We start from the raw sequence: 25616 nt of genomic DNA, 5'->3' as shown, positions 1-25616 counted from the left end.
ATAAAGAGAAAGAGAGAACAGCATGTCTCTCAAATTAGAAAATTTTATGATATTTTTTCTACAAAAAGCCAGAAGCTAGTGTGATTTAGAAGACCCAGCCATAACATGGCAGTAGTGTGGACTGAATAACCCATTAAAAGATAATGTAAAGAGATATCATTCTGCATTACCAGAAGAATGGAGTAGGTAATGACGATTTCCTTAATAATTATAAAGTAATCGAACTTATTTACCTCATTACCAAGTAATGAGTAACGTTGCGTCTGGTTACATAACCAAAACTTTATTAGACTCGGCGTTGATAAACAAAGAAAAGAGTTATAAAATACTATGAGTTGTTTATTTATATATGAGATTTTTAACAAATATTGGTAACTGTAGCCCGGCGTGTAGAGAGTTGAATAACAAATTATAAGGCTGCGAGTTCAACACCAGCAGCGAACAAAACAAAAAAATGTGAATGTGGTTTCTTAAAATAATAGTAGATTTTCAGACCCATCTAAAACTAAGATCGTACTATTCATAAGGAGGCGGAAAATCCCAGATTTTTCGCTACCTTTGCTGGATGTAGTTAGGTTAAGCCTGTCAACGGAACCTAAGTGCCTCGGTACTACCCTTGACCAAAAACTAAATTAAAAGTGGAACATCGAGGGGCGAGCGAAAAACGGCTTAATCGCAATCTATTCTTGTAGAAACTGTATAGGGAAGAGTTGGTGACTTAAACCACATATAATCGAATGGTTATGTGAATCAGTTGTTCGGTGCTTTAGACAGATCTACCTTCAGCAAAAACATTGATAAAGTTCAAAGCCCTTAAGTATTTTTGTAGAGGAACAAGCTGCCCTACGATCAATGGCGGAGTCAGTCCTTTGGACATTCTATTATTCTAATATATGTGGAGAGTATAGGAAGTCGGGCTATAACCGGTGAATATATATCACCCAGGCAAAGTTTCGAATCACTGGACGTCCATATACCAAACAGAGACATCTGGACCCGGAACAAACCACATTTTAACGGCTGTCTATACTGATAGTTCAAAGATGGAAAGTGGCACGGGATCTGGAGTCTTCTGTGAAGTCTTGGATATCCGAAGATCCTTTAAATTAACATATCCGGCAATGAATCAGCAGATGAATTGGCCAGAGGCGGATCGATAGCTTAGTGAAGCCACTGTTGTGTCACTTCTTCCAAGTATTACATAAGCACTAACTTGGGAGAAGGAAGGGGAAGTAATATTTCCAAAAAAATATTGCCAGTGATCTCCGAACGGAGATTAACGTCAGTCATCTCCTTGACGAAATCTGACCTAAAGCTTATGGTAGGCCTACGAGGACTCTGTAACATAAGGGCTACGACTTCAGAAAGGAGGGGGTCGACGACACTGAATACTGCAGGCTCTGTCAGGACGAGGAGGAAACCGAGACGGTGGAGCACTTACTCTGCCACTGTCCAACTCTTTATGGAGACAGACAGAGGTTAGTGGGTACTGGGTAAATTTTACCCGATTTGACCTCTTTTTCTGAAACCGAGCCAGCAGTCATGCTTCAATTAGCCAGAAGATTTAAATGGCTAAAGACGACACGCTGATAAACTTTCATCCTCTTCGCTTCTTCCTCTATTTCTTCTAACTTTCCCTTTTGCTATATTTTTATTTCACGTTGGACTTCTTCTTCTTCTTCTCTAAATAGGATGAACACAATGATCCAGCAGTTTCCGAGTGGAGTGGTTGTGTTTTAAACAACCATGTATCCTTTAACCTAAACTAAACTACATCAAATTTATAGGAGTTACAATTTTTCCAAATTTTGACCCTTTGTGGGGGACGTACTTCATGGGGTGGACCGACATTGTCCATTTTCGCACCTGACCTATCAGACTTGATGCAAATATTAGAATTTTAAAGTCGGAACAAAATCAGAGTATCCTTTCTCTTTTTGTGCAGTAAAATATTTATTTATTTTTTGAAAATTTCGACCTTTTGTGCGGGAGGTACCAAAAGGAGTGGCCCGATATTCGAACTGGATCTAAGTTTGGCAATAATATTACGATGTACCAAGTTTGGAACAAATCGGATACTCCCTTCGAGAGTTATCGTGCCAGACAGACGTACGGACGGTAATCGCTAGATTGACTCTAAATGTCAAGAAACGGATTTGGTCCAAAGAGACCTATGTCCTAAAACCGTTATTTCGATGAGGCACATTTTGGCCGTATCAAATTACATATACCCGAGGCCATATGGCGGAGGGTATAATAACTCGCAAATTGTTGCATACTTTTAAGGATCTACGATATTAAAAAAATAATAAACAAATAAAAAAGCTGTAAGTTCGGCCGCACTTTGAGAAAATTCTGTTAAAATCTTAAAAATACCGAATGTAGACGTATATTAGGGTCTATACGACGACGTGGTCTAGCATAGGCAACATTTTACAGAAGCTATTACAATATTCAAATGCGAAACTTGAAAAAATCGGTGAATAATGTAGCTATAATCATCAAAATACCGAATATAGGGAGGTACCATCTGGGCTATACGAAGACGTGGACCCGCACAGACAATTTTCTGTCATAGGCTGCAGTATTCATTACGAAATTCAAATACCAAATTTGAAATACTTCCGGTAAATAATGTCGCTAAAATCATCAAAATGCCGAATATCGGGAGGTACCGTTATATGAGGGCTATACGAAGACGTAGACCTACATGGCTCATTTCCTGTCTTAGAATGTAGTATCCATTATGAACTTCAAATACCGAATTTGAAACAATTCCGGTACATAATGTCGCTAAAATCATCAAAATACGGAATATCGGGTGGTACCGTTATATGGGGACTGTACGAAGACGTGGACCTGCACAGACAATTTTCTGTCATAGGCTGTGGTATTCATTACGAACATCGAATACTAAATTTGAAATAATTCCGCTAAATAATGTCTCTAAAATCATCAAAATACCGAATATCGGGGGTACCGTTATATGGGGACTGTACGAAGACTTGGACCTGTACAGACAATTTTCTGTCTTAAGCCGTAGTATCCATTAAGAACTTCAAATACCAAATTTGATACAATTCCGGTAAATAATGTCGCTAAAATCACCAAAATACCGAATATTGGGTGGTACCGGTATATGGGGCTATACGAAGACGTGGACCTACATGACCCATTTTCCGAATAAGCATAAATTCGATTTTTCAGATTAGTTCACCCAGCTCCCAACTCGTCTAAAATCTATTTCGTTGTGAGAAACTCAAAGTATATGTATGAGTTTCCTACACTTTATAGAAGTCTTCTTTCGCCTTTACTTCGTAGTAACTTCGGGCTTAGATAGTTCACTTCGCAGCTCTTGGAATTCTGAACCCCAAATGAATTCGGTAAACATGTAAACTACATAACCTTTTAGACATTGAAATCACTTTTTGATTTCATATCTTAGGCCAAACATACATGACTTTCCACTAACTCTTAGAAGGTTTGATTACATATATTAAAGACTATCTTCAGTTTTTCTATACACACAAACTACGGTTTTCTACCTCGAATTTCTTCGGTATCATATTTTACACACAGTTTCAAACTTCCCGATTAAACAAAGAAAACTTAACCTGTAGTTTTATTTCATTATTTTGTAAAACCCATATACCCTCATATTTTTGTTATGTTTCACTCATCTTTATATCCTTCATCAAATGTTCAACAATTAAACAGGATTTCCCACCCTCAAATTGATTTAATTCCATTGTGATTGGAAATTATAGACTATTTGCAAAACCTCGCCTCATTCACTTTCCTTTCCCTGCGATGCCAAGGTCATTTGCCGCATAAAATCACATTATCATAAACAATAATTTCACTTTTGTTCACTCACATTTACATATTAAATTAGTTATCAAAAGAATTGCAAGCGAAAAACAACGGCAACATTAACATAACCATTAAAAGTCAATTTAAAATGCAAATAAATTGCATTCGAATTAACTACGAATACAAAATGTTCGACTTATGTGTTGATATCTCAGGTGATTGCTAAGTAAATAAACAATTCAAGAATTAAAGATCACGTACACTTTCACCAACACACACACTCACACAGAGCAATAACACTCATTATATATTAATATTTATGCATGAATATGTGCAAATGTATATTCAACTGAGAAAGAGTTTGTTCTTAATAAATGGATGGGGCAAATGTGGCAGATATATTCCCTTAACCCCCAAAGTATGCAATGACATTTGAAATGTAAGCGAAGAGCAAATCAATTGCGTAAAGACAAGATTTCTTCAAGGAGTACACACATGAAGGGTTAAATAAACTTTAATTTCCACTGAAAGTTTTATTACGGAAAAGTTGAGTTTTTTGGAAGAGTAGGATGGAATTAAGATGATTATTTAAATATATTCTAGAAAAGAAGAAGACATTTAGGCCTTCTCGGAATACATAATTCTGTGGTCTTCTATAAAAGACTTTGTGGATTTTTACCGAAGAGGTAATTATGGCTAGAGGGTATATATCATTTGATACCTTTGATTTGATAATCGAAATAACGGTTTAAGATCCTAGATCTCTTTGGATCAAATCCATTTCAGAACATTTGGAGTCGATCTAGAGATGTCCGTCCGTCTGTCTGTCCGGCTGGCTGGTGTGTACGATAACTCTCGAAGGGAGTATCCGATTTATTCCAAACTGGGTACATCGTAATATTTTTGTCAAACTTAGATTTAGTTCGGAGATGGGCAATATCGGTCCACTTCTCTGGTACCTCCCCCACAAAAGGTCGAAAAGATAATCCGATTTTACTCCAACTTTGCAAATCCTAATATTCGCATCAGTGCTTGGTCTGGTGTGAAAATGGACAATACCTCCCCACAAAGGGTCAAAATTGTGAATAATTACAATTTTTATAAAATGTGATGTAAGAGTCTGATTGTCTTCAAATTTCATACATACCAATATTTTCCTTAAGCCAAGGTCTGATGTTAAGATGGAATATATCGGTCCACCAAACGTCAAAATTTTCAAAAAAAAAAAAAAAAAAAAGATGTAAGTTCGGCCGGGCCGAACTTTGAATATCCTCCACCATTTGGAACGAATTTGGCAATTCTCAAAACAACAAAATCCGTTAAAAATTCTGTTAAAATACGGAATGTAGCTTTTATATTAGGGTCTATACGACGATATGGACCTGCATAGGTAACATTTGTCATAAGCCATTACAATATGCAAATGCGAAACTTCAAAAAAATCGTTAATAAAATTATCAAAATACCGAATATCGGGAGATCCTACTATATGGGTGCTATGCGAAGACGAGGATATGCACAGACAATTTTCTATCTTAGGCTGTAGTATCCATTACAAACTTCAAATACGAAATTTAAAACAATTTCGGTGAATAATTTCGCTAATATCATTAAAATACCGAATATCGGGAGGTACCGTCATATAAGGGCTATACGAAGACGTAGACCTGCACAGACAATTTTCTGTCTTAGGCTGTAGTATCCCTTTCGAGCTTCAAATATCAAATTTGAAACAATTGCGTTGAATAATGTCGCTAAAATCATCAAAATACTGAATATCGGGAGATACCGCCATATGAGGGCTCTACGAAGACGTGGAGCTACACAGACAATTTTCTGTCTTAGGCTGTACTATCCATTACGAACTTCAAATACCAAATTTGAAACAATTCCGGTGAATAGTGTCGAGAAAATCATTATAAAATCGAATATCGGGAGGTACCGTTATATGGGGGCTCTACGAAGACGTGTGCCTGCACAGACAATTTTCTGTCTTGGGCTGCAGTATTCATTACTAACTTCAGATACCAAATTTGAAACAATTCCGGTAAATAAATTCGCTAAAATCATCAAAATACCGAATATCGGGAGGTACCGTTATATGGGGGCTATACGAAGACGTGTGCCTGCACAGACAATTTTCTGTCTTAGGCTGCAGTATTCATTACTAACTTCAGATACCAAATTTGAAACAATTCCGGTAAATAAATTCGCTAAAATCATCAAAATACCGAATATCGGGAGGTACCGTTATATGGGGGCTATACCAAAATGTGGACCTACATTGCCCATTTTCAATACCCAAATATGAGTAAAATTTTATCAATCTACTTAAATTCTTTCGAAAGCTAGAGTGATTTTCACGGACGGACAGACGGATAGACGGACGGACATCGCTAAATCGACATAGAATTTTATGCTGATCAAGAATATATATACTTTGTGGGATCTAAAATGTGTATTTCGACCACCATACTATGGTGGAGGGTATAAAAAGGAAGGAAAGGAAAGCAATAATCTAATGTTCTTCTAACTTTGCAAATCTTAATATTTGCGTCAGTTCTAGGTCAAAATGGATAATATCTGTCCACTCCTTCAATTGCCTCTCCCACAAAGGGTCAACGTTTTGAATAATTATAACTCTTAAAAAATATGATGTATTGTCCGATTGTCTTCAAAATTCACACCTTCTACCATTTTTATGAGCCCAAGATCTGGTAGTAAGTCGGAATGTCAATGTCAAAGGGTCAAAATTGTGAATGTTCATGAAGCTCATAAGACAAAATCGAAATTAACATCCGATTCTATTTAATTCTATCTAACATCTAAATATTTCCATCAATACAAGGCCTGTTCTAAAAATGGTAGGGATCGGACCATTTCTTCTGGTATCTCTCCAACATACAAGATTTTGAAAAACAAAACGCTCAAAGCAATCAAAATAAGCATCCTACTGTCGCATAAAAGTGGATATAAACATTCTATTTCCTTCAAATACATACCAATATATTTATCTGTATTAGATTAAGTATGAAAATGGAATACTTCGGTCCGCTTTATCTGTTACCTCACGTATATTTCCTCATTTTCAAAACATTTGCACATATCTCATATAAATTATAGGAATTAGTCGATATAGTCCAAATCTGACACGTTGTAATATTTTTATCAGTCTTAGGTCAGATACGAACTTTTCAATATTGGCCAACTGCTTCGAAACCTCCCCATAACGGGTCAACAGTTTGAATAATCATAACTCAAGACTGGGGGTATACATCTGTCGGCAAAACCGACTTGTTATATCCAATATCGTCCTTGTGTATTTATTTTATATTAGAAATACCAAATTGTCCATGAACCATCTATGAGTATACATTCACACAAATATACACATACACAAATGAACGTGTGTACATATTGAACTAATCAAAAACATTTTTACTGCAATCAATTTTCAACGCCAATAGAATTACTTGGAAAATATAAAACAATTTTACCATGGCAGATGCAACCTGTTGCTATGCATTCATTTGCCCGCTCTTTCTCTCTCGCTCTCTCTCTCAAAGCCACAAAGAGCTGAATTATCCAGCATGGGTAATGGACACACACACACAAACACAAGGTCAACTGTTTTCATATTTCATTTGGAAGAGGTAAATATTTAAACAGTCGACAGCCGGAGCAATCTGCCAAAGGATCTAAAGCAGAATCAGCACAATCGGCAGTAACACCAGCAACAAAAACAAGAATAACAACATGGCCACCAATAAAAGCAACAGGAAGTGCAACAAAAAGCCAATAATGCGGAAAACGTGGTAATGCATTTTATCTACCCATCAAACGGATGATGATGCTGCTGCTGCTGATGCAACAACTATTTTTGGTGTGGTTACTTTCCTGCTAGCCAACCTGCGTGGGGGCAAAGGGGAAGCATATCGGGGACCCTACACGGATGTGAAGTGTGTCAGGTAGTGGAATTTATTGGTTTATCAGTATTGAGTTATTGTGGAATGAACAACAACACAAAACTCGAAATGCGGACTTTAAACAGGTAGATGAGGACTTTAGCTGGAACCAGCAGAATATGTGGCTATATGGCCAATATGGCTGTGTGGTTATGTAAACTTACAACGCCCACATTTGTGTTCTGTTCGATGATTCAAATTTATTGGTAGTTGTAGTGCCAACAATGCAGGTTACCATGCGTTTAAATGGTGCAGGTCGATGGGAGTTTCTCTCTATTTATAGTTTTAAATATTGTAACGACCTCAAGGTCGCCTCCTGGAGCCAGTCAGCCGTGTGGAATTCCAGTTATTTTTAAGGTTAGCTAATTTTGCTTGTTCTATGGATACAATTTGGCTTGTGTAATACATATAATTGGGGATATCTATGGGATACAGGTAGGCAGATGAAATGTATGCGAGGAAATAACAATAAAGTGGGGATACTGAAAAATGAGTTGGAAAGTATGAGCCAATTTACCAGTTGATACACATTGTAGGCCCATCGATTTTTATTTGAAAAATCTGTCAAAAAATATTTTTAATAGAAATGCACGATTTTCGATTTTTGTCATTTTTAAAGAACATCATATTCACATTTTTACCTGTCCTTGAGTCCTTGACCTTTTGAACGAAAAATCAAAAAATATTAATTAATTAATTAAAAAAAAAACGTATGATGTCTGCCTGAAGCCCTTGATAAGAAGACATAGGTTTTGTCCGGATAATTATGAAACAAATTATAATTGACCGTGTTCAATCAGGAGGTTCTACGAAATCGAGAATAATGTATTTACGACACTTGATTGAAAAGCTTTTTAAAAACAACTTCATAAAATCAATATTTTTGGTCAGAAAGTTCTGGAAAAAAGTTCCTAAAAAATCTTAGCTCCCGATTAAATAGAACCATATTTCAGACGTTTTAACCTTCATAGTAAGCCTCGTTATAAATGCCTATTGCACTTTTTAAGAACTTCCTTGTTAGTATAAATCGTGGATGTCTTGCACAAAAATCGATGATCTTCTAAAATAATTTTTTAGGGACATTCTGGCAATAATTCGTGGATTTTCAACATAATTCAAGGTCTTCCCTAATTTACATAAATCCTGTATTTTGAATACTAATCAAAGTCTTCAAATCATGGAGAAGAACATTCCAACTAAAAATTGGCAGAAATCGTGGAGTATTTAAGAAATTAGTTTAGGATGTGCTGCAAAATGTCGACTATAACATATTCTTAAGGACCTTCAGACATATACCGGAGGTATTTTTCAAGACCTTTTTGCCAAAAGAGTGGACTTTAACAAATTTTAAATAACTTATTATACAAAAATTATAAAAAATGATGTTGAAAAAAAAAAAAACAGGAAAAGTCAAAAGTCGGGCGGGGCCGATTATATGATACCCAACACCACTATGTCTATTTAGTAGAGCTTTGTAACAAAAGAATTTATTTGAAGTAGATCATACCACCTACCGACTTTTGGCTTTATATGGGAGGCATATCCAATTCTGAATCTTTTATACAAAATAACATTGCTAAAGAGTGCATGATATCAATTCGAGAAGGATTATTTTCAAAAATAATATATCAGAGGATATATATGAGAGCTATATGCAAATCTTAGCCGATCTCGATAAAATTTGGCAAAACTATTTCCGAGCTCTATATAATATCTGGTACCAAATATCATTTTTGTGGGGTGCATATTACGAATGTGAGGGACTTAAACACCAAATAGGATGAAACATATATATGGGAGCTATAGCTATATCTGAACCGATGTGGTGTAGGGTATTAAAATTGGGTATATTTTTCCCGACTATGAATCTTGGATTTTTTAACAAAAAATTCAAAGACCTTCAGACAACATTTGTGGAATGAAAAAACGGATTATTTTTAGAAAATTTTGATTATAAACATTTAGGCCTTCTAACATAAATTGTGATGTTTTAAAGAAATTTTTTTAAGAATATACTTGAAAATGTCCTGAATTTTGGGGATCCTTTTAACAATTCTGGATTTTTTAAGGACTTTCTTTTTAAAAAAATTGTTCCAATGACCATTTGACAAAAAGATTGGTAACTAAGGATAACAACTCACTCTTGGCGTGCATGGCGGTTATACTAACTGTGAGAGTGAGTCTCAAATTAAATATTAGATTTTTAGGTCTGAATGTTATACTAATATCCCTATTTAGTAGATTTTAGTACTTATTATAACTTTGAGTACTATTTTACAACAATATTTGTTGTTGTTGAATGTATCACTGGAACACTTAAATTGAAAAAATCCCTTAACGTAACAAGAGAACTTCATACCACATTTCACATCTACATCTCTTTGTTTTTTCCTATACCTATATTAAGTTTAATTAAGTACTTTTTGTATTTTTAGTACGGTTCGATATTTGTAGGCAATCCCTTATGTTGTAATACCGGAATAATGTTTGGTATTTTTTCGTACTTTGAAATTGAATTTCCAAGAATTCAGTCACAACTCATACGCTAATGCGATTCTCACAATATATTCTTAAAAATCTCTATTTAAGGCTCTGAAAATCCTTTAACAAATATCCTTTAAATATCTCCATTTATGAGTCTGAAAGTCTTTCAGAAAGTATCATCAAGAAATTTAAGAGTCCTTTAGAACATATTCTTTGAAAAACCCGTTTTAATACTTTTGAAAGTATTTCGAAAAAAATATAGATCATCAAAATTCATGCTTATACTTCTGAGAGTCCTTCTGAAAATATTATTTAAAAATCATCGTTTTGTTTGTTGCAGAATTCTGAGCATATGATATTTAAAATAAAAATATTTAAGAAATCAAAACCCTCTCTGGGGATTTTTTGGACCAATATCTAAAAAAGCTGAGAGAACCCGAAAAATCTAAAAAATCCACACATATAGCTCTGAATGTTCTTCAGAACATACTCTTTGAAAAATCGACCTTAATCCCTTGGAGAGTCCTTCAGAAAAAAAATTATTTAAACACATGTTTATAGTTCTCAGAGCCTTTCTAAAAATATTCTTTAAAAATCATCAGTTTGTTGCGGAATACTCAGGAAATAATATTTAAAAAATCCACGATAATATATCTGGGAATTCTTTGGATCATTCTTTAAAAAGGCTGAGAAGATTTGAAAAAATCTAAAAAATCACATTTATAGCTCTGAATGTCCATATTTTTTACAAAATCGACCTCTGAGAGTTTTTCAGAAAAAATCATTTAAATCCATCTTTATAGTTCTGAGATTCCTACCGAAGATATCATTATTTGGTTTGTTGGAGATTCATCAGAAAATAATATTAAAAAAAAAACACAGAAATCCTTCCGGAAATCCTTTAGACAATTGTTATTTATACCTCTGAAAGCCGTTCAGAAAATATTTTTTAAAAAATCCACATTTATAGCTCTCAAAGACCTTCAGAAAATATTTTTTTAAAAATCCAAATTAATTCCTTTGGGGATTCTTAGGAAAATACATTTTAAAATTCACGTTTCTGGCTCTGATAGTCCTTCAGGAAATATTCTTAAAAACCAATTTTCATTCCCTAGTGTCTTTTGGAAAACATATTATTTTAAAATTCACGTTTATGTCTCTGAGTTTCCTTTAGAAAATATTCATGGAAACATTTTTGTTTATGGCTTAAGGAGTTCCTCAGAACGTATTCTTAAAAACCTCCACTTTTAGGGGATTGATATTCTTTCAGAAAATCATCTTCAAAAAACCGAATTTAGCGACTCTGAGATTTTTCGTAGAGACCTTTGGGAATATAAATAAAAGTTTATCCCTTTGAGAGTCATTCAGTACATAATTATTTTTAATCCTGTCTCTTTGAGCCGAATGCTTCCCTCATGTGAAATTTCACGACTTTAAATTCAATTTTTTTTGTCTCGGTGTTGATAAATCAATCAGTCATCACTTTGTTTATACTTTCAGCTATATGACTAGAGGGGGTATATATCATTTGATACGGTCAAAACGTGCCTAGTCGAAATAACGGTTAGGACATTAGGAGTCGATCTAGCGATGTCCGTTCGTCCGTCTGTCAGGTGCGCACGATAACTCTCGAAGGGAGTATCCGATTTGATCCAAACTTTGTACATCATAATATCTTTGTCAAACTTAGATCGAGTTCGGAGATGGACAATATCGGCCCACTCCTTCTGGTAACTCCCCCAATACTTTTATCTGTCATAACTTGCGAAAGAAGTCAGCGATTCGTTACAATCTGCTATATCTAAATATATCTCTCTTTGCCAGAAACCTGAGATGAATATGGAATTTATGATTTTCCATAATTTGGATATAAATGTTCGATTTTCTTGTAATATATACCATACCAATATTTTTATATGTATTAGATGAAGCATGAAAATTGAATACTTCATACGACTATATCTAGTACCTCAGGCACATCTTAACATTTTCTAAAATTTATCATACCTATAAGTCATGTAAAGTGAAGGAAGTTAGCAATATAGTCCAAACCTGGCACATCGCAATCTTTATAAAATATTTATTTAGGTCCGATACGAAATGGCATGTATCGGCCCATTCTTTCGAAACCTACTCCATGAGGGGTTAACATTTGAATAATCATAACAGACGTCAAAATATTTTTAAATAATCGTACATTGGCTGAGTGTATACTTCTGAAGGCAAGATCGACAGATACTTTTTAACTTATTTATACCCTACACCACAAGGTGGTCAGGGTATTATGTCTTTGTGCATTTGTTTGTAACATGGAGAAGGAAGCGAGATAGATCCATAGTTACTTTTGAGGATCTCCATAGAATCACTTTCTGAGTTGATTTATGCATGTCAGTCCGTCTGTCCATGTATTCTTGTGAACAAAATGCAGGTCGCATTTATTATCCGATTAAGATGAAAGTTTGCACAAATCATTTATTTGGCCCAAGGACGAACCCTATTGAAATTGGAGATAATCGGTAAAAATTTAGATATAGCTCTCATATATATCTTCGTCCGATTTGCTTTTTATTGTGCAACAAACGTATAATATCAGCCCGAATGATATGGAATTTTGCACATACAGCCAAATTAGGCCTAAAAATAAGTATGCCATATTTGATCGAAATCGGTTCAGATATAGCTATAGCTCCCATATATATTGTTCATCTGATTTGTTATTTTTGTACTCCGCTGCCGTAATATGCACTCTGTAACAACAATATTTGAGGAAATATATCAAATGCAGCTCAGAAATACCTTTCCTAAATTTTATCGAGATCGGTTCAGATTTGGATATAGCTCCCATATATAACTTCGTCCGGTTTACCTTTTATTGTGCACCCAATGTCTAATATTTGCCCAAATAGGATGGAGTTTGACACATACTGAATTGAGTCTAGAAGCTAGTATGCCAATTTTGGTTAAGATCGGTTCAGATATAGCTATAGCTCCTTTATATAATGTTCATCCGATTTGTTATATTTGTTACCCACAGCCGTAATATGCACTCCGTAACAACGATATTCAGGGAAATATATCAAATACCGCTCAGAAATATCTTTGCCAAATTTTATCGAGATCGGTTCAGATTTGGATATAGCTCCCATATATATCTTTATATGATTTCAGAACAATTTTGCACCAAATGTTGTATTGCCCATTTCCGACTTTAAAAGATACAAATGCTTCGGCACATTTTGTCCTTTGAACTTTAAATTATAATTATAATCATGGCGTGTATGATGGAATTCTCCCATAAAAAACTTTTAATTGTTATGTGGAGCTCTACTAAATTAGCAAAGTGGTGTAGGGTATCAAAAAGTTGGCCCCGCCCGACTTTAGGACTTTCTTTACTGGTTTAGATATATAGATAAATATCAGCTAGCAGCCTGAAAGGATTTATAAAGCTTTTCATTTTCCTTCCTTTTTATATTATTTTTTATATTTCACATTCCCTTTATTTATTTTATTAAAGAGATATATTACAAAAAATCTCCTTATCCTTTAAACTCATATCTCAGCATCATGCTGACATAGTATTTCTCTGAGAAAATCCACATTTAACATAAAGTTACATTTTAAAAGGATCCAGAAATACTGTCAGCTTTAGTTGGCTGGCTTTTTGAATTCCATCCATCTTCGACATCCATTCATCCTTGGGAGTTTTACGAAAGCAACCTTAAAAGCTTCACCGAAATCCATATTGTCACAGTGGATGTGGATGTAGTTTAGCTTCATAGCATTGCTCGCTCGCATTTCTTACGTCAAATGCATTTCCAAATCGATTGTTACATTTTCCGGTTGTATTTCCCAAACCGCTTCCCCCACCAAAACCAAGAGAACCACGACAAGCCAACGACAATTGTTAGGGCTTAAGGTGTGGTATACGTGGCTAAGGTTCTGGAAAATGTTGGGGTTTCTTGGAATAAAGGGTTAGGTGGGGTGGGTCGGGTCGGGTCTGTGTAGAATGCACACAGGAAATGATGAGTGAATGCAAACTCACGCTGACAGTCATGCCAAGTATTTTCTCTATTATTATATTTTCTTTTCGCCTGGCGTTGCTGGAGGTGAGTGTTTCAACCCGTTGAGTGGCACTTCGTTACTGTAAAGAGATGTAGATGAAAAACAATAATAACCGGAGACTAACGAATACAAATGAAATGCAAACATACACATACTCACACACTGGAATATATACTCACTCACCCACTCTTTATTATTCTTGAAAAAAGACAAGGATGCACTGACACGTAGCTAAATATAAAGTGCTTTTCATTTTGCTTATGTATTTCTAAGGATATGGAATTGTGGTAATGTCTAGGGAGGGAAGAGCAAGCTAAGGGGGAATAACATGTATAAGAATAGTGTTAAGAATGCGGATGACAAAATGCATTTTACGTTGTGCAGAGACTATGATGCAATTGTGTCCATTTTGTTATTGTATTTTCAAAAGTAAAAAAAAATATTGGACATAGCTCCAAAGCTATTCGCTGAGGATACGTAACTCGATTTCCATTTAGTCGACTTAGTCAACTTCCACTTAGTCATAGAGTCCAAAATTATTTTCTATTGTCGGAGAAATCACAACGCCGAATTTTCGTAACGACTTTTGATTTTGCATTCAAAGCTTTTTTGCTCGATTTTAATTTTTTTAAAATAGCCCAAAAGTATGCAACAATTATTGTTATTGTTGTTGTGATATTCTACACTTTTAATATAGTTTAGCGAGGATCGCTTATATTATTTGTTGCTAAAACTACAGATCAAAAACTCGATATCAGTCGACGTTGGTTTGGGAATTAGAAACACGAAAATCGATGAAGAAAGCAAAAGTTTTGGTCATGTTTACCCTGAATGTTCCCTAGAAGTTCAAGATTATAACTCTTAAATTAATTTAGAAAATAATATTTAGAAATTTACGACTTACTTTCACGCTTGTTGATTAATGAGGTACGAGTCCTTCGGAAAATAGTTGTTAAAAACTCTCTAAGAAAATATTCTTAAAACCACGAATTGATAGCTCATCGAGCCCTTCGGAAAATCTTTTGTAACAAAACCACGTTTATGGTTCTTCGAGTTCTTTAAAGAACCTTCATTAAGACTCCACGTTTGTGGCTCTGGGGGTCCTTCAATAATTTTTTTTTAAATTTGACAGCTTTTACTGAGAAACTTCTTTAAAACTTCAGAGAATCTTCTTTAAAACTCCACGATTGTGGATCATTCAAAAATAATTTTTAAAATATCTGAAAGTCCTTCAAAAATTATTCTTTAAAAAGCTCCACTTTTACGGCAGAGAGGGAGAGAGATATAGAGTATGTAAGAAATTTTTCTTTATAAAATACATGAGGATCCTTCGGAAAATATTCTTTAAAGAATCCGTGTTTGTTGCTGGGAGAGTCCTTTAAAAAAATCTACGCTAATGACTCTCAGAGTCCGTTGGACATTTTTTAATCTACATTGAAGGCTACGAAAGTGCTTCAAAATATATTCTTCAAAAATTGACGTTTATGGCTCTAGAATCCTTCTTTAACACTTCAGAGTACCTTCTCTAAAACTCCACGTTTGTGGCTCTGGAGGTCCTCCAAAAAAAATTTTAAAAATCTGAGATTCCTTCAAAAAGCTCCACTTTTACGGCAAAGAGAGAGAGAGAGAGGGAGTCCTTAGGAAAACTTTCTTTATAAAATAAACATGTAAGGCATTGAAGGTTCTTTGGAAAACATTCTTAAAAATGCGTGTTTGTGGTTGGGAGAGTCCTCTAAAAAATCTAGGCTTATGACTCAAAGAGTCCTTTGGGCATTTTTTGAATCTAAATTGAAGGCTTCAAAATATATTCTTCAACAAATTACATTTATGGTTTTAGAGTCTTTTGAAAAAGTTAAATTTTATGATTGTAAGAGTCCTTTAGTTCCGAGAATCCTTTAGAAAATCAACGCTTATTATTCTCAGTGTCCTTTGGACAATGATCTTAAAAGTCCAAACTGAAGGCCGCGAAAGTTGATGTTGATGTTTGCGGTTCAAAAATCCTTTAAAATCTTCTTTGAAGAAATTTAATTTTATGGTAGTGAAAGTCCTTTAGAAAATATTCTTTTTGGCACTTAAAGTCCCTGAGAAATATTCTTTAAAAGCCTGTGAGTTCTTCAAAAACATTTTTTAGAAATCCACGAAGACTTTAATAGTCCTTGAGAAAATAATCTTAAAAACTCCTCGTATATGGTCCTCAGAGTCCTTAAAAACTAAACTACAATAGTTCATTAGAAAATATTCTTTAAAATATCCATGTCTATGACTTTTAGAGTCCTTGAGAAATACTAATGTAAAAATCCCATTTAAGGCCCTCTGAGTCCGTCAAAAAACACTCGGTTAAGACTTTGATAGTCTTTCCGAGAAAAAAATCCTTAAATTTATAAAAATGCCAGTGTTATTGTCTCTCAGAGTCCTTTTGAAATTTTTCTTTGAAAAATCCACCTCAGAGAGTCTTCCAAATGTGGGAGTCCTTCAGAATCTATTCTTTGAAAACTCCAAATGGTTTTCAGAAAATATTCTTTGAAAAATCCACTCCAGACAGTCCTCAAAATGTGGGAGTCCTTCAGAAACTATTCTTTGAAAAATCCAAATGCTCTTCAGAAAATATTCTTTGAAAAATCCAAATGCTCTTCAGAAAATATTCTTTGAAAAATCCAAATGCTCTTCAGAAAATATTCTTTGAAAAATCGAAGTCTGAGAGTCCTTCAAGAAATTTTCTTCGAAAAATCCACGTCTGAGAGTCCTCCAAATGCTGGGAGTCCTTCAGAAAATATTTTTTGAAAAATCCATGTCTGAGAGTCCTTCAAGAAATTTTCTTTGAAAAATCCACGTGTGAGAGTCCTTCAAGAAATTTTCTTTGAAAAATCCACGTCTGAGAATCCTTCAAGAAATTTTCTTTGAAAAATCCACGTCTGAGAGTCCTTCAAGAGGTTTTTTTTAAAAATTTACGTTTGAGAATCCTTCAAGAGGTTTTTTTTAAAAATTTACGTTTGAGAATCCTTCAAGAAGTTTTCTTTGAAAAATCCACGTCTGAGAGTCCTTCAAGAAATTTTCTTTGAAAATTCCACGTCTGAGACTCCTTCAAGAAATTTTCTTTGAAAAAACCACGTCTGAGAGTCCTTCAAGAAGTTTTCTTTGAAAAATCCACGTCTGAGAGTCCTACAAGAAATTTTCTTTGAAAAATCCACGTCAGAGAGTCCTTCAAGAAAAAAAAAATGCACATTTGAAAGTCCTTCAAAAATACATTTAAAAAATCCACGTCTGAGAGTCTTTCAGCGAATATCCTTAAAAAGAGAATATCCTTTGAAATATCCACGTCTGAGAGTCCTTCAAGAAATTTTCTTTAAAAAATCCACGTCTGAGAGTCCTTCAAGCAATTTTCTTTGAAATATCCACGTCTGAGAGACCTTCAGAACATATTCCTCTAAAAATACACATATGAGAGTCCTTTAAAAATACATTTAAAAAATACACGTCTGAGAGTCTTTCAGAAAATATCCTTAAAAAAAGGATTTTTCAAAAAATCCATGTTTGTAACTCTGAGGTACATTAAATATATTTTTTAAACAATTAAAGAAATAAAATAAAATATATTTAAAAAAATATTCTTTAAAAAAATTAGGTCTGAGGTTTTTTATGACTCTGAGAGTTTCAAAAGGGCGCAACAGCGAATATTATTATCCTTGCCGCAGAGAAATCTAAGCTGAAAATAGGAAAACAATTGTCGAATTCCTTGTTTGCCATTGTAAACAATTTCATGATAAAAAACTAAAAGATTGCCTTCCAGATTTTTTTTGTATAACAAAACAAGTTATGAAATCATCATCATTTGTTTTGTTGCTCCTAAAAGGAAAGAAGGCAGCCCAAGACACACTTGAAGCTGCTGACAAACAGCAGGGATTTCATTAATCTCCTCTACGTGACAGAAATGTTGAAATGGCAAACTTCTTGAATATTAACTATGTTGTGATGTTTTCCCATTTTTAATAGCCTTTTCTCTCTCTCCCTCTTTTCAGATGGCTGGTGCTGGTGATCCAAAATGGCAAAAAGACGCTTCCGATCAGAATTTCGATTATATGTTCAAATTGTTGATAATTGGCAATTCGAGTGTGGGCAAAACAAGTTTCCTCTTCCGCTATGCCGATGACAGCTTTACATCTGCCTTTGTGTCAACGGTTGGCATTGATTTTAAAGTGAAAACAGTGTTTCGGCATGACAAGCGGGTGAAGCTGCAGATATGGGTAAGTGGGAGTCAGGAGTGGATGGGGTTGCTTTAACGGAATGTATTTTTCGTATTTCTTCTTTAAAATGCTGTTCTCTTTCCATTTCGCAGGACACTGCAGGCCAAGAGCGTTATAGAACAATAACAACAGCATATTACCGTGGCGCCATGGGTTTCATTTTGATGTATGATGTCACAAATGAGGACAGTTTTAATTCTGTACAAGATTGGTAAGACAACAATGGGAGGAGGTGTCGACTCCATCTCAGGAATGAAAATTTTAAAATTTGTTTCTTTCCTTTTTGTCCATGGAATTTAGGGTAACTCAAATCAAAACCTATTCGTGGGACAACGCACAAGTCATTCTGGTGGGCAACAAATGCGACATGGAAGACCAGCGAGTAATCTCCTTTGAACGTGGCCGACAATTGGCCGATCAATTGGGAGTGGAATTTTTCGAAACATCGGCCAAAGAGAATGTTAATGTTAAGGTAAGGAAAGAGAAAAAACTTTTAATATCCTCCACAATTTGGAAGGAACTTGAAAATTAAAAAATATCCGTCGTAAAATACCTCTTAAATAAAACCGTTATATGGCAGCTATACGAAAACGTGGACCGCATAGACAGTTTTCTGCATTATATTGTAGATTGCGAACGTCAAGTACGAAGTTAGAAAAAAATGTCCGGTTAACAAGGTCGCTAAAATCATCAAAATACAGAATGTTGGGAGGTATCGTTATTTCGGATCTATATGAAGTAGTAGTACACATTAAGACCTTCAAATTTGAAACAATTCCCGTGGAAAATACCATATATAGGGAGGTACCAAAGAAGTGGAGGTATGCAAAGAAGTGGACCTGCATTAGGAGTTTGAAACAATTCCGGTGAATAATGTCGCTAAAATCATGAAAATACCGAGTATCGGAAAAGTCCATATGGCGACTATACGAAGACGTGGACCTGCTTACAAAAATTTTGGTCATAGGCTGTAGTCCCATTACGAACTTCAAATACGAAATTTAATACCGGTGAATACTGTCGCTAAAATCATGAAAATACCGAATATTTGAAGGTACCGTCATATAGATGGACGACGACGCATAAAAAATATTTTCCATAGGTTGTAGTAACCAGTAGGATCTTCCAATACGAAATTTGAAACGATTCCGGTGAATAATGTCGCTAAAATCATGAATATATCGAATATCAGGAGTAACCGCTATATGGCAGCTTTATAAAACGTAGACCGACATGGCCCATTTACGAACTTAATCTGCCTACTGGTAAACTATGCATGTGTGCAATATTTTAACCTTCTACCTCAATTCGTTCGAAATATAACGTGATTACAACAGACATACAGACAGACGGGCATCGCTAGATAGTCTTAGAATTTTACGCTGCTCCAGAATATATGTATATACTTTGTAGGATCTAAAATGAGTATTTCGAGGAGTTACATACCCTCCATAGAATGGTTTAGGGTATAAAAATATAACTTAAATTGACACAGCAATTGCTTCCCGCAGAGGTGGCTTTCAGAGTGACCACTGAATCAGTGCTGAATAGGATTTTGATAGTTTATATATTAATTATATTTCTTGGTTGTTGTGTGCGACAACATAAAAAAAACACAGTAGAGAATGTTTAAGGAAATATAGAAAATCACGTTGATGAGTCCATCAAAAGTGTCCTTCGGAAAATATTCTTTAAAAATCCAAGCCAGAGCCTTATTCGGAGAATATTTTTTTTTTTTAATTCACGTCTGAGTGTCTTTTGGAAATTTTTTTTTAAATATCGGAAAATATTCTTTAAAAAAGTCCTGATGTCTCGTACCAATAGTGATCCATATGCGAATAATTTTAACAAAATAATTGCACTATTTTTAGTGCCTTTTAGTACATACATTTCAAATTTAAAGATTTTACCCTTAGCACTTTTTTGGGCTTAGCAAATTTTCTGTATATAGATGCGGTAGGTAGAAAAATCAGTGCACCTATCCTGGGTATTTTATAGGAATATGCGTAGTTTGAAGAAAATCACATTTTCTGACAGCTATTATTTTTGTTTGGACATTTTCGAATTCAGTTTTTCAACTCTATTCCTTTACTCAATATTTTTTTCGTACAAATTTAGGACGTAATCTAAATATCAAAATTTAGATTTTTATCTCTATCACTGCATCCAATACCAAGTATAGTACCACTCAGTACTTTTCATACAATTATAGTAAACATTTCCGAAACCACTTCAATATGTCCCGTCTACACCTACCTAATACCAAATTTCAGATCTCAAATACTATATTTTCACCCAATACCAAATTTTACCAAATATAGTACTATTTAGTACTTTTCGGTCATTTGTATTACCCATTTTCAAAACCACCTCTTTAGCAGAAAACAACCAGCAATAGGGACCATCTTCATCCATTCACCCTAAACCAAACTGTTCCAAATTTAGTACTATTTAATACAGTTCTTATATAGGCATATAGTCTAAAATATTCTTGAATATTTTAATTAATTTTTTTCTTTTCTTCTTCCAGGCTGTTTTTGAACGTTTGGTCGACATTATATGCGACAAAATGTCCGAAAGTTTAGATGCTGATCCGACGTTAGTGGGCGGAGGCCAGAAAGGCCAAAGACTGACCGATCAACCTCAAGGCACACCCAATGCTAACTGCAATTGTTAGATTCCTTGTGTTTATGTTTTACAACAGCAGCAACAACAACAAATTCACAAAACAAAACAACCAAACAAAATAGATTATTCAGAAATCAACAACAACAAACAACAAATAAAAAATAGACAAAATAAGTTTATGTTTTTTAAACAAATTATGAATGATTGATACATATTCCAGAGAACAGCAAAGAAAAAATCCACAAGAAATCCATACAGAAACATAAATCAACTGATATAAAAACAAATTATAAATAAATATTAAATAAATTAAAAACAAAAACAAAAAAACAAACAAATTAAAAGGAAAATTATACATATTTACAAATTATTAAATAATATTAATCTATATATTTAAAATAATAAAAAGAAGAAAACAAAAACTAAATAAATAATATAATTGAAAGGAAATATACAAAATAAGCCTAAATTTAACTAAATGAAAATCATAAAAAAATAAAATGAAAATGTTAAACTTAGTAAAAATTGTCATAACACATATTATTATTATTGTAATATTATAAACAAATTATTATAAAAACAATTATTATTCTTGTATCATTATGGCATTATGTATTATCATGACTATAAATTATTATTAATATTATTGATTGATTGTCATATAAACAAAATTATTATGATTATTATTATTGATTGATTGATTGATTATTGTCAGTGTATTGTCTCATGTATTGCGAAAATTAAAAAATAAATATTAAAAAAAGAAAATAATAAATAAATATATATACATATACAAAAATAAAAACAAAAAAACAAAACAAAACAGCCTAAATGAATTTAAGCTAAAAACAACACAAATCATTCCCTTAATCATTGTTTATAAAAAAAAAAAACAAAAACAAAAGATGTATGAATTGTTCAAAACCGATTGAAAACACTAAACCAAGTAATAATCCTAAAAGCATGGAATAAATTATACATACATACAACAACACACATACATACATGCAAACATATATGTTAATCAATAAATTAAATTCAAACTGCTATTGGTAACAGTTATTGGACAAAATTATAGCATTCTTCTTTTTCTATTGGATTTCGAAATTCGCAAAGGTAAACACATTGGTTAAAATTGTAGTAGTGAATGAGAGTTGAAGGCTCAGAATGCTCATCATCCATTAGAATCACTCGAAAGAAATTAGGCAGCTAAAAACTAAACGTCCTATTTTTTTACTCATATATGATGGATGATGATGGGGACGGTGTATAATGCTCCGAAATATTGGTAGGTCTACTACAAAATTGTATTAAATAATATAATTTCTGACTCTTTATAATACAAATTATTCTAATAGCCATCAAATTCCAAAGCGACTTGTTGGTAACTGCGTGCCACATTGATTTAGATTCCTTTAAAGGCTTTTAGAAAATACAAGTAGGCAGGATAATTCTCAATGACTTGAGAATGCTCGATACTAAAGGGTCTTGCTATTCACCAAAGTCGTCATATCAAAGAGCCGAAAAAGCATCCTCTTCGTCAGTTTCCTTTTGAAAAATATTACTCTCTGTAATAGAGAGTAATATGAAGCTAAGCTAATGTGTAACCAATCGAAAAATATATTCTTGTCATATATTTATGGTTTAAGTTCTTCATTTATCATTTGAAACGAAATTTGAAATACTCACCACTCTGTGACGCGTTTCGTTGTGGTTCAGCGTCTTAAAGAGCATATTTGGTATAGATGACTTAGAAGTTATTGTGATAAAGTATATCCATAGTTAATCGACATAATCTCTATTGTAATGACTTGATTCTCCTAAATTTGGTGGATAGGTGAAATCATAATAATTTATATTTCAAATTTATGTATTATATTAAATAGGTCCCTTCAGTGACCTTTAAGGAATTTATTGTCAAAATCCAGCTTTTTTATATCCTCCACTATATATAGAATGAAGGGTATATAAATATCGTCATTTCGTTTGTAACTCATCGGAATGATAATTTTAAACCTCACAAAGTATAGATATTCTTGATCAGCGTAAAATTGATTTAGCCCTGTCCGTCCGTTCGTCCGTCAGTTGTAATCACTCTAGAGTCGAAATTAAATTGTATTAATGAAGAGAGGAAGCTAAAATTTTGCACAGATCAGTCTATTGTCTGCAGGCAGGTCAAATTCAAAGAGGTACTATATCGGTCCACGATATCGTGTAGCCCCCATATAATGGTACCCCCGATATTCGGTATTTGGATTATTATTGCCAATTTTGTCTGAAAAGCCACGAAAGGAGTTCCCCTGGAAGAGTACGATCTATATACAGGGTGAGATACAAAAACTGCAACAAAGTCAAACGCCATAATTTTGAAATTTTTTAAATTTTTTTTGAATAAAAGCAAAAAATGTCGGAAATAGCATCACATTTTAGAATAAGTTTAGATTTGTTCGAGTTGGTCACCTTTGGCACGAATTATGGACTTCAAACGGCCAATGAAACTGTCACATGCTGCCCGAATGTTGCTCTGCGGTATTTTGGTCCATTTCCGGTGAAGCACTTGCTTGAGGTGATCAATACTTTATTATTTTTAGTGCCAACCTTGCTCTCCAAAATACTCCAGAACCAATAGTCCAACGGATTGTTATCTGGAGATTTTGGTGGCCGTTGTGCGCTGGAAATGAAGCGAGGAACCCAAGGCTTTAATACAACCTCCAGAATTTTTACGCGATAATATTCGGCATTTATTCTGATATCACGATCGAGCGGAGAGCGACCATCGGCTGTTATGGCGGCCCACACCATCACCATAGTCGTTGCTTGAGTTCTAGTGGCCAACCGAAAGTACACATTTCAGCTAACCTCTTTGACAAGCAAACACGATCATTTTGTTTTTTTTTTTTTACAAACTGCGGGACATCGTATGTTTTCTCATCGGAGAAAACCAAATTCGGCAGTTCACTACTATCGGACATGTCGATTTTCTTTCTCTTGGGGTGTAAGTTCTGCACATTTGCACTTTTTCGAGGTTCAATGGCTTTACCCCGGGCTCATTTTGCAATATTTGCCGAATGGAATATTGCGATATGTTCAGTTCACGAGCCATTTTTCATTTTCGGCGACTGCGACGCGGGTTTCGATCAAGTCGCTTCTTTACTTTTCGAACCATTTTTGCTGATGTTGCTGTTTTCTTCCGTCCACTTCCTTGACGTCGGACTACGTTACCATATATGTGGGCTATACAAAGACGTGGGCCTGCGTAAAAAATTTCCGCCAAGGGTTGAAGAGCCCATTACGAACATTAAAGACGAAATTTGAAAAAAGTCCGGTGAATACTGTCGCTAAAATCATCAAAATACCGAATATCGGGGGTACCGTTTTTGGGGGATATGTGATATCGTGGACTCATATAGACAGTTCTATTTCAGAGGGTAAATTATTCAGAAGGAACTTCTTGAGTGGATTTCCAGACAATTCCATTCTAAATAGGTGCTAAAATCATGAAAATACCAAATATTAGGAGGTACCCTTATATGGGGGTTATACGCTATCCTGGACCTATATAGACAATTCTCCCGATCTCCTGCGATTCCATTGAAAACTTTTGCTACAATCATCAAAATATCGAATAATGGGGGCTATATAAGAAGTCATGGACCTGCATGAGAAATTTTCAATCATAGATGGTAGCACCTATTAGGAACTTTATATACGAAATTTGAAAAAAAAACCGGAAAAACATTTTTCTAAAATCGACAAAATTCCGAATATGGGGCTATGTGGACGAGGATCTGCATAGAAAATTTTAAAGTAACCACTGCAAACTTGAAACAAGAAATTTGAAAAAATTCTGGTGAAATACTGTCGCTAAAATCATCAAAATACCGAATAGCGGGTGTACCGTTGTATGGGGGTATGCGATATCGTGGACCTATATAGACAGTCCTTTTTCATGGGGTAAAGTACTTGAAAGGAACTCTTTGTGTGGATTTTCAGACAATTTCAATAAAAAAATTGGCTACAATCATCAAAATATCGAATATTGGGAGGTTCCGTTATTTGGCTGATATACGATAGCGTGGACCTATATTGACAAATCAAATTACTGTTAAAGAATTAGAAGTGTGTAGAAGTTCTGATAATTCCATTGAAAAATGTGGCTGAAATCATCTTGAATATCGAATATCGGGTGGGGGTTGCCTTTTTATGGGGGGCTACACAATATCGTTGATCGTTGACAAAAGACTGACTGACTAATATACCCACCATACTATGTATGGTGGATGGTATAAAAATTATATATCAGAGCAATTGATATATTGGAACCGCGAGTGTTCAAAAATCCATCCAATTCTTGATGAAAATTGGCAGAGGTATACTGGGGTATATCTGATATCTGGTTACAACTATTATTTTTTGGAGAGTA

At 34.3% G+C, this 25616-nt stretch overlaps 1 protein-coding gene across 2 annotated transcripts in view; it reads left to right on the top strand.

Moving 5' to 3' along the window:
- The window catches only part of LOC131800385 (ras-related protein Rab-3), a 57826-nt gene extending 35561 nt beyond the window's left edge, over nt 1-22265 (top strand). For both annotated transcript variants that reach the window (XM_059120461.1, XM_059120460.1), the window contains exons 3-6: nt 18341-18565; nt 18658-18776; nt 18866-19037; nt 21096-22265. In XM_059120461.1, the coding sequence (XP_058976444.1) occupies nt 18341-18565; nt 18658-18776; nt 18866-19037; nt 21096-21242 (663 nt within the window). In that variant the 3' untranslated portion in view covers nt 21243-22265. The remainder of the gene's footprint in view (nt 1-18340; nt 18566-18657; nt 18777-18865; nt 19038-21095) is intronic.
- Nucleotides 22266-25616: the final 3351 nt, after the last annotated feature.

The sequence above is a fragment of the Musca domestica genome, unplaced genomic scaffold (assembly GCF_030504385.1).
Source record: "Musca domestica strain aabys unplaced genomic scaffold, Musca_domestica.polishedcontigs.V.1.1 17, whole genome shotgun sequence".
In the NCBI taxonomy this organism is placed as follows: Eukaryota; Metazoa; Arthropoda; class Insecta; order Diptera; family Muscidae; genus Musca; species Musca domestica.
This window is presented reverse-complemented; position numbering and strand designations above follow the sequence as displayed.